Source organism: Nansenia antarctica, assembly GCF_963989245.1.
Source record: "Nansenia antarctica genome assembly, chromosome: 11".
Classification (NCBI taxonomy): Eukaryota; Metazoa; Chordata; class Actinopteri; order Argentiniformes; family Microstomatidae; genus Nansenia; species Nansenia antarctica.
In genome coordinates, this window is record NC_137681.1 from 8538354 (window position 1) to 8547307 (window position 8954).

The window sequence follows — 8954 nt, forward strand, 5'->3', positions numbered from 1 at the left end:
ACGGCCTGAAACTTCTGGTGAGCAGACGGTTCAACAGCCCTGCGTGGCCATGGTCGCATGCAGCTTAGAGGGAACATCCATGTAAAGGAAAGAAAAAATCAGAGGCTTCTTTTTGGGGGGTGGTGGGAGCATTAAGATCCTGTGTTGGCTGTGTGGAGGTTGGACGAGACAGGAAGAGTAGATTACCAGATGCTCCAGGAGAGGTGGAGAGTGATGCCAAAAAGGATCCAGGACCAAAACTTCCTAACAGCAGTTAAAACTGGTCAGAAAGCAGATCAATGGGAACCACTCCCAAGCATAAGCAAACTATCATTCTATTTACACTCATTACACATACGGAACCACAAGTCCGACAACAGATGATGACAGAATGTTTTGATGAGCTGTTCTTTAACAGCTTTGTTTACAGCTTTGGTGCCTATTCCCCAGCTGTAGGGAAGAAGGGAAGGGAAGAGAAGATAATAGGGACAGATGAAACTAGAGAGAATGAACGCAAGAAGAAAAAAGACAGGAAAGAAAGAGGAACGAAACAAAGAAATAACCCCTTGTTCTCTTCACCATGCCCCACGCTTGCCCCTACGCTTCTGCCATGAGAATGTCACTTCAACCCCTTGTCCAGTGGGTTGCCAGATTATATCCCTATCTCCTCCTATGACTGTGGGCTAGAGGCCCAGGCCCAAGGCCAAACCTGGGGTTCAATTTCCCCTCCCACCTCACGGAGAGAGCAGGAAGGGCAGGGGAGAGGGCAGGGAGTGGGGAATAACAAATGGTGAATAACATCAGATTTTACCATTAGAGAGAGTGAGAGAGAGAGAAAGAAAGAGAGAGAGAGTGAGAGAGAAAGAGAGAGAGAGAATGAACATCCTCAGTATGGAAGTTTGATGCAGCAGTATGAATATGACACGCATGTATGTAGTTAACTGTGGAATCTGAGAGATACGATACTTTAGGGAGAGGCAGTGTTCCAGTGTGATATTTGCTCAGCAGATGGTACGGGTGAGTTTGCACAATCGATTTCCCTTTGATTCCCAAACCACTGTTCCTAACCTTTACACATTTGTACAGCTGCGTGCCTCTGGGATACCATGGAGAGAAGGCGCTGTTTTCTTGGTCTCTTATAACACACATACTACAGACCTCTCAGCACCACCCGCACAGAGAGAGAGAGAGAGAGAGAGAGAGAGAGAGAAGTGAGAGATTATGCATGGCTGCATACCCCCTTCACCGCTTGTGAGCCCCACAGAATCGTAGTAAATCTCTATATTTAGTAGGTGCCTTCAGTGTATTTCTGCAGTTATGTTGTGTCTAAGATTAGTATGCAGGAAGGAAGCTCAGTGGCAGATTTAAAGTCCGTGCTACAGAGAAAAAGCGACAAAATGTGTTAGTTTTAAAACTATCAGTTTAATAGTCTGCTAATTGCGTTCCAGTACAAAGAGTTATTCTTTCTCAGCATTTTTTTAAAAGTTAAAATTCCACATTCAACACAGTTTTTTGTTGTATTCTCTGACAAACACATTGTGTTTTAAAAGAAACCAAAGCATAGGCAGATATAAGTAAGGTGGTTAATGATATATGACTGGTCACAGTTAGTAGACTCTCATTGAAGAGTAGGATTAACATACAGCAATACTACATTGTTAATTGTCACACTTACATAAAAAAGGCACAGATGGTAAGCAACACTGAGATTGATCTGAAAGACACGCCTCAAGGTATTAGAGAGAACATGAAAATCAAGACTTTGAAAAATTCCAACAGATTACTGATTGATGAATGGCACAAGAGTTGATCTGAGGGGAACATTTGCCGTTGTACAGAATCAAATTAATGTTTGTTTATAATAAGGCATACTGTTCTTATCAGAAAATGTAATTTAATGTTATTTCTCACATACAAAATAGAATATAAAAATACATTATAAACGTGTTACAGATGTTATAAATATATCCATGTTTTCTCTTGAAGGTGCTGATGGTTTTATGTGGAGTAGAAACAACTTGTGGATCTCAGGTATATAAAGGTAACCGACACATCTAACAAAACACAATACAATTTGATGTGTTCTAAAAGTTACAAAAAAGCAGATACTCGCAAAACACACATGCACAAACATAAATACCCAAAATATGAACACACAAAAAAAATAACACTGTTCCAGTTCTGTATCAGATGGCACCGCCGTTCTCAAGGAAATGAAACACTCACAGACAGAGGCTGGAATTCAATGGAACCCACCATGGCAATGTTGCAAAGTGCAAAATATATAAATGGAGGCATCTTTGTGGAAATTACACCATGGAGAGAAGAGCAATTGTACCACCACCACCACCACCCACCGCAACGCAGGTTTCAATTGAATTGAGCCTCGACACTTTTTGGCACTTACAAAGATATTTTTTGCTAAATCATAATATTGAGATGGTCTCCTTTCATTTGTCGAGACAGTGGATGTAGAGCTGCTCGGGCAGTATTAAAACATAGTGACAGGAGACATTTTTGTCTTTCATGTAAACAAACCCAGAATCGTTATTTTTTTTCTTTTTCTGGTTTGTAAAAACTAGCTTATAACATCCCTCCATTCAAGGCACTCTTAGTTCATTAGATTCATATAACACTGTGGTGACACAAAGGCAACTTTATGAAGGCAGAACAAACTTCCTCTCTCTGAGGAATATATGAGAGGATTTTGATCTTTCCTCTCCAATGTGTGTGTGTGTGTGTGTGTGTGTGTGTGTGTGTGTGTGTGTCTGTGTGTCTGTCTGTGTGTGTGTGTCTGTGTCTGTGTGTCTGTCTGTGTGTGTGTGTGTGTGTGTGTGTGTGTGTCTGTGTCTGTGTGTCTGTCTGTGTCTGTCTGTGTTTGTGTAGAAAGGCAAGCATGGCTTTAACAGTTTACTCTGAGGGAGGAGGTGCACCGGTGTGAAAGTGTGCGATAATAAACAGCTTCCACACCTCAGTCACAGTGACTCCAGACTCCCAGACGAGGGAACCAGTCTAGCTTAGTGTACATGGTCAGTGTGCTGGATAAGTACAATAAATAACTTAAATACCATTATTACTGTCATCACTGTCATTATTAATATGATTATTAATCTGATTATTGTTATCACTGCGTAGCATTGGACTCAGAGCAGGACAGGGATTGGAGTCGGGTCATAAGACCAGGGTTGGCTGTTTTGACTGTGGTTTGGGTTGTTACTTCCTAGTTGGATGATGGTTTGGTATTGGCTTGGATAGGGGCTACTAGTTTGGCCGTGTGTGGGGTCCTGTGGAGTGATTCCCATGGTCGCTGTTCTCTGGTTGGTTGATTGGTTAGGCAGAGGTTGTTCCCATGGTGCTGGTCTCTGGTTGGCAGGGGTGAGGCCTGTGAGCCAGAGAACACCGGCAGAGAGGGTGGAGGGCGGAGACGGGCAGGTCGTCAGTGGGCGGAGAGGTCAGAAGGTCAGGGGTCAGGGGTTAGTTGCCGTGGTGGCTGGGAGGTTAGGAGACAGACGTACAGAGACGGACAGACATGGAAAAAACAAAGGAAACGAAAAGAGGACACAAAAGAAAAAAAGATAGAAGAGAGATTAGTGTCAGCTAGTGGCGTCAGGATGACAACATGACAGGTCTACTGCATTCACACACTGTGAGGGGCACTACATAGGGACCGTACATAAAGCCTTCATAACCACTACATAGACATTCATGGATGACATGATGAAGTTTGGTATCTGCAGTAAGAAACTGCATTTTGAGATACCAATCAATCATCTGTTGACATAGGCAGTGAATGAATGTTTATGTCAAGCTAATGAAGACTTTATGCACTGTGTTATGAAGGTTGGAGGGGATGCCCATCATAGAGGATGTGACAGCTGCTACGATGATGCTACGCAGGCTAGCTGGTCTGAACCTGGCGCAGAAAGGCAGTGAAACCATGGAGAGGGAGAGCGCATGGTTTCACTTTGTGTGAGATTGTGACCCCCACCTCTAAAGAAGCAGATTCTGGACACTAAAACACACTGGGTTTAATGGTTAGCAGCAGTCATGATGTCTGGACACAGACAAGACCAATTGTGATGATTAATTGCTCATATTAAAAATAATTTGATTATGTATTTTCTGACTGCTATTAAGCATTAGAGCAGCACCCAACTACAGAAGCAAAGAGGCCTCTATTGACAGACAGCAATGAGATGTTAAGAGGTGTGATTTTAGAAGGAATTAAGAAATGATCAATAAAGACATTTTCTAACTGTAATAACTTACAGGCTTTTTGTGTTTCTTTCAAATGGTTTTTTTCTCAAACTTTATTACCTTACAGTGTTTTTTGTACAACAAAGGCACTCTATTGCTGATACACACAATGGCTAGTCCATTTCTACTGTATCGTAGTGAAGCCAGGAAAATGCAAAGATTCAATTCAAAATAAATACACAGAGGAGAAAAAATACTTGCCTACGCTATTGCCATCTCCCAGAACTAGAATATAAAACTCATATATCGATATGGATAGACTGACAGTGTCTCTCTTTGTGAAAGACAACCCCCTAATGAAGGTTGTTCACAAACTAAGACAGAACTCTCAGAGCAACTCTATATCATACCTCTAAAAAGCACTCTCAAGACTACAGTAGCCTATATTGATAATCAGATAGTTCAAAGTCACTTCCTGCTCATAGCTTAATATCATTTTCATTTACTAAATACAAAAAACATACACGCACACAAGTCAATACTATTTTCTTTTGCAATCACAAATCAATGACAACAGTATCACCCTACATCAAGAAAGGATAGAGAGAAAACGTAGATGAAAATGGAATAAACTGTAGTTCATCTGCGTATGTAATCCCATATAAGTAGAATTCAAAAAACGTTCTATTTGTAAACCCAACCCCATATAAACTATCCTCTCACCCATGAAGGTCAAGCACTTATAAGACTACATTGTATTTTCCATAAGAGAGCTTATAATACAGATTTCAGTAGGCGTCACAAACTTTGTTTTATATAGTAGCACAGGATCAAATAGGATCATAGAGGATTGTATAGTATACGTATATTGACCATTAAGAGGCTGTCGTCAGATTCAAGTGTGTCTCAGACCAAAACAATAACAAAAACAACACAAATAAATTAAAAAAAAGGTAACATTGAGTTTTATATAATCTCATTATTGGAATGATGTTATTCAAGATGACATAGAAAAGAGAGAACCCTGCTTGTCTCTTAGGTTGAACTTCAGAAGTCTAAATCTAGTGAGTCACGAGGTCCCAGTCACATGAATGGAACAATCCATCATGAACGTGGGGGCCGTCCTCACATGCTCTGCTCTCTATCTGACAGAGGGACAAAAAGTCCCCCCCCCCCAAACCCCCCCTAAATAAACTCTCCCAGTCCTATCAGTGCTCATTCCTGCACCGTGGCCAACTGTTGTTTGACGTTTGACAAAACTGCTCAAGTGTGTGTGACCTTACCCACACAATCTGCTCTCATAGCCCTTCTTAGCATGCTGTAAACACGTGTCAACATACTCACGCACACGCACACGCACACGCACACGCACACGCACACACACACACACACACGCACACGCACACGCACACGCACACGCACACGCACACACACACACACACACACACACACGGCTGGTGAGCTAACTGACCTCTCTCTGTGGTCATAACCCTTTGGTAAGGATGGATTCTCATGTCGTGGCGTCGTACCTTAGCGGTCATGGCACCTGCTCACCGTGAGGTGATGACATCACCAAAAGAAACACACAGGAGGTTACTCATCACAACAGTGACAGTGACTATCAATCACTGGAAACCCACTCCATCATCAGTCATAGATCACGCATTTACGCATTTTACACGCAGTCCTTCAGACAACAGCATCATTCAACATGCCTGACTCCAAAAACAGGTTGAATCTTCCACCTCCTTATAAGGACTTAAGAGGGTTAAACACAGTAACACAAAAAACGTTTGACACGGAGAAGATAAAAGGCTACTGAAAGAGATGAGCTGCCTGCTAGCTAAAGCAGGTCCAGTAAACACAGTAGAAGTATTAGCCAAGTAAGACACACTGGGTGAGTTGATCGCAACACTAGCATAAAAGGGATAAACAAACCCATATAGTACAAAATGAGCTCATGGAGAGTACAAACATCATGTGCCTGTCTGCCTGCCTGTCTGTCTGTCTGTCTGTCTGTCTATGTCAGGGCAAATCCTGACTAAACGTGGTGTGTGTGTGTGTGTGTGACTGTATTTGTCACTCCCTGTTTAGGGCCAGTCCATGTGAGTATCTGTGTGTGTGTGTCTGTGTGTGTGTGTGTGTGTGTGTGTGTGTGTGTGTGTGTGTGTGTGTGTGTGTGTGTGTGGGGTGGGGGGTGGTCGGGTGATGGGGGGAATTGGGGTGTTACCCCTTCAGCCTTTGGTTGGGAAAGCCATACCTGCAACACAGGAGAGAGAGAGGAACACGTTAGATCTGAGCAGAGCCCCTCCTCAACACAACCACAACATCACATCCATTAATAATTCTATGTAAGTATGTGTGTGTGTGTGTGTGTGTGTGTGTGTGTGTGTGTGTGTCGCTGAATCGAAATAAGATGTTTTGTTTTGTGCCCTTTTCTTTCTCCACAGTACATTCCTTCAGTGTATCTCTCTTTCTGACCCATAGCAGATGGTAGGGCTTTGTATGTGTGTGTGTGTGTGTGTGTGTGTGTGTGTGCGTGTGTCTATTTTGTGCTTTGCTTTTTACCTAGCACTCCAGATGAGTCCATGGGGTACTCTAGTATCGAGGGGGTGAGTGTGTAGGGGTACTCGTAGGGGGCGTAGATGAGTCCTGATTCGGGCGACTGCTGCATCAGCGCCGCGTGGGGGTTGCCTCCCTGCATGAGGGTGGAGCTCTGGATGTGACGAATCAGCTGAGGCATGAAGGGTTGCGTGGCGATGGGGGCGGGGTTTCGCATGGCGGGGGGCATGATAGGGGAGGGGCCGGTGATGAGCCGAGGGCCCTGGGGGTGTCCTAGAGAGAAGGCCATTGTGGCTGCACACGCACGCACACACACACACACACACACACACACACACACACACAGAGGAGAGGAGAGGAGAGGAGAGGGGAGAAGATTGTTTAAATATACATACTCTCTGTCGGCCCAATAAACTGTGATCCATACAGTACTCTACATACATACACCACCCACCCCCCCCCCACACACACACACACTCTCCAGCAGAGACTAAATGAGCGTTCTGGTGATGTCATCCTTACGTGTCCTGATGTTGGCGTCTCTGTAGGTACAGTACTGTACAGTACTACAGACGTACAACCCCCCCCCCCCCCCCCACACACACACACACACACACACACACACTCATCCTTACGTGTCCTGATGTTGGCGTCTCTGTAGGTGCCGTTGAGGATGGCCAGCTCCATCAGCTGCATCTTCTTCAGGCTGTCCTCTCCCTCCGCCTACACTCACACACACACACACACACACAAACACACACACAACTTTATGAAACCCAGATGCATTCTTGATTCACAGATATACCCCAAGGTCACTCAACTCCAGTTACGTGCCGTATACACCTACACACACACACACACACACACACACACACACACACACACACTACTCTATCCATCATGCTGGTTGAGACTTGGGTTACACTTGTGAACAGCTCTAAAGCTACATAGCAAGGCCAACGAGGCTAACCAGACAGATTAGCTTACATCCACTTGCGCTTCTGTGAGTGTGTATGTGTATGTGTGTGTATTTCTGCTTGTGTAGGGTAATGATATATGCGTATGTCTGTCACTGACACATAACTGGGTGGCGCCTTGTCCCCTCCTCCCCTACTGAGCAGTGATTGGACACTCAGACCACTGGGCCCAGTACAGCAGGGTTAGTTTGAGGATAGTGGGTTGAGGGTCCAGTCCCTCCCTGTGTAGCTTTGTGTGGGAATGGACCTATCGCTAAGCCAAGCCCCAAAATAGAAATTGTCCAATCATATCACAGCAAAAGTCACTACAGGCAGAAAACTCGGACAAACAACTCGCTAATATCTGATGGTGAAAAGCTTCTAGACTAAATGTGTGGTGGCCTGGGAAAACCCGTCGGATGTCGCTGGCGTTCGTTTGTGGCAAAGAGCAAAAATAGATGGAAATGTCCTATTTCGGCGATTTTGATATTATGTGGTATTCTAGTACTTTGAACTCCATACTACATTATGGTGAATAAACATTTTAAGAAAACAAAAGAGAAAGTACTTATTTTTATGTTTTTGTGGTGGGTAGTTTGCTAGCGAAACAACGTCACGTTGAACGTGTCTCATTCTCAGTTAAGCAACGCACGCACACATGAGCGAAAGGAGAGACGATACTTCCACCTGTGTTATTGCCAGTTTACTGATGCTCACAATAAGCATAAAGTAATAAAATCTTAACTAGAAGACACACAAATGGATCTGTCCCTCGCATACCGACGAGGCGAGCAGACTAACACCGCATCACAAGCAGACAAACGAGACCGGCCGATCTGCATAGGCTCCTCCCCCGACCCGGAGGAGAAAGGGATCGGGGGCAGCATTTCTCACCTTTCACTTTTTTTTACATGATACATTAAAATGCTCATAACTTTTTAAAATAAAGGGCTAGCTGAGAACTTCTAATTTATGGAAATATAAAAAATGAAAATGTCAAAATGCCACCATGTGAAGGGTTTTCCCAGGCCACCACACAAATATTCTTGTATTCATTCATGTCTATTACTTGCTGTGGTAAATCAGAAATCAGACATTTGCCAACTCCCGCCATTGTAAGTCATTGAATGTCATTCAGTCACGGTCGGTCAGTCAGTCACTGTCAGTGAAGCGTTGTTTGTTTGTCTGAGTTTTCAAAGAGGGCGTGGCTTAGCAATAGGTCCATACAGCAGTAGAGGCTGGTGGTCATATATGGCGCCG

At 43.9% G+C, this 8954-nt stretch overlaps 1 protein-coding gene across 1 annotated transcript in view; it reads right to left on the reverse strand.

The window, feature by feature from the left end:
- Positions 1-1385: 1385 nt before the first annotated feature.
- Positions 1386-8954, reverse strand: part of qki2 (QKI, KH domain containing, RNA binding 2) — a 15868-nt gene continuing 8299 nt past the window's right edge. The window contains 4 exon segments of the mRNA XM_080541490.1: positions 1386-3469; positions 5648-5722; positions 6745-7032; positions 7374-7461. Coding sequence (XP_080397616.1) covers positions 3447-3469; positions 5648-5722; positions 6745-7032; positions 7374-7461 — 474 coding nt within the window. The 3' untranslated portion in view covers positions 1386-3446.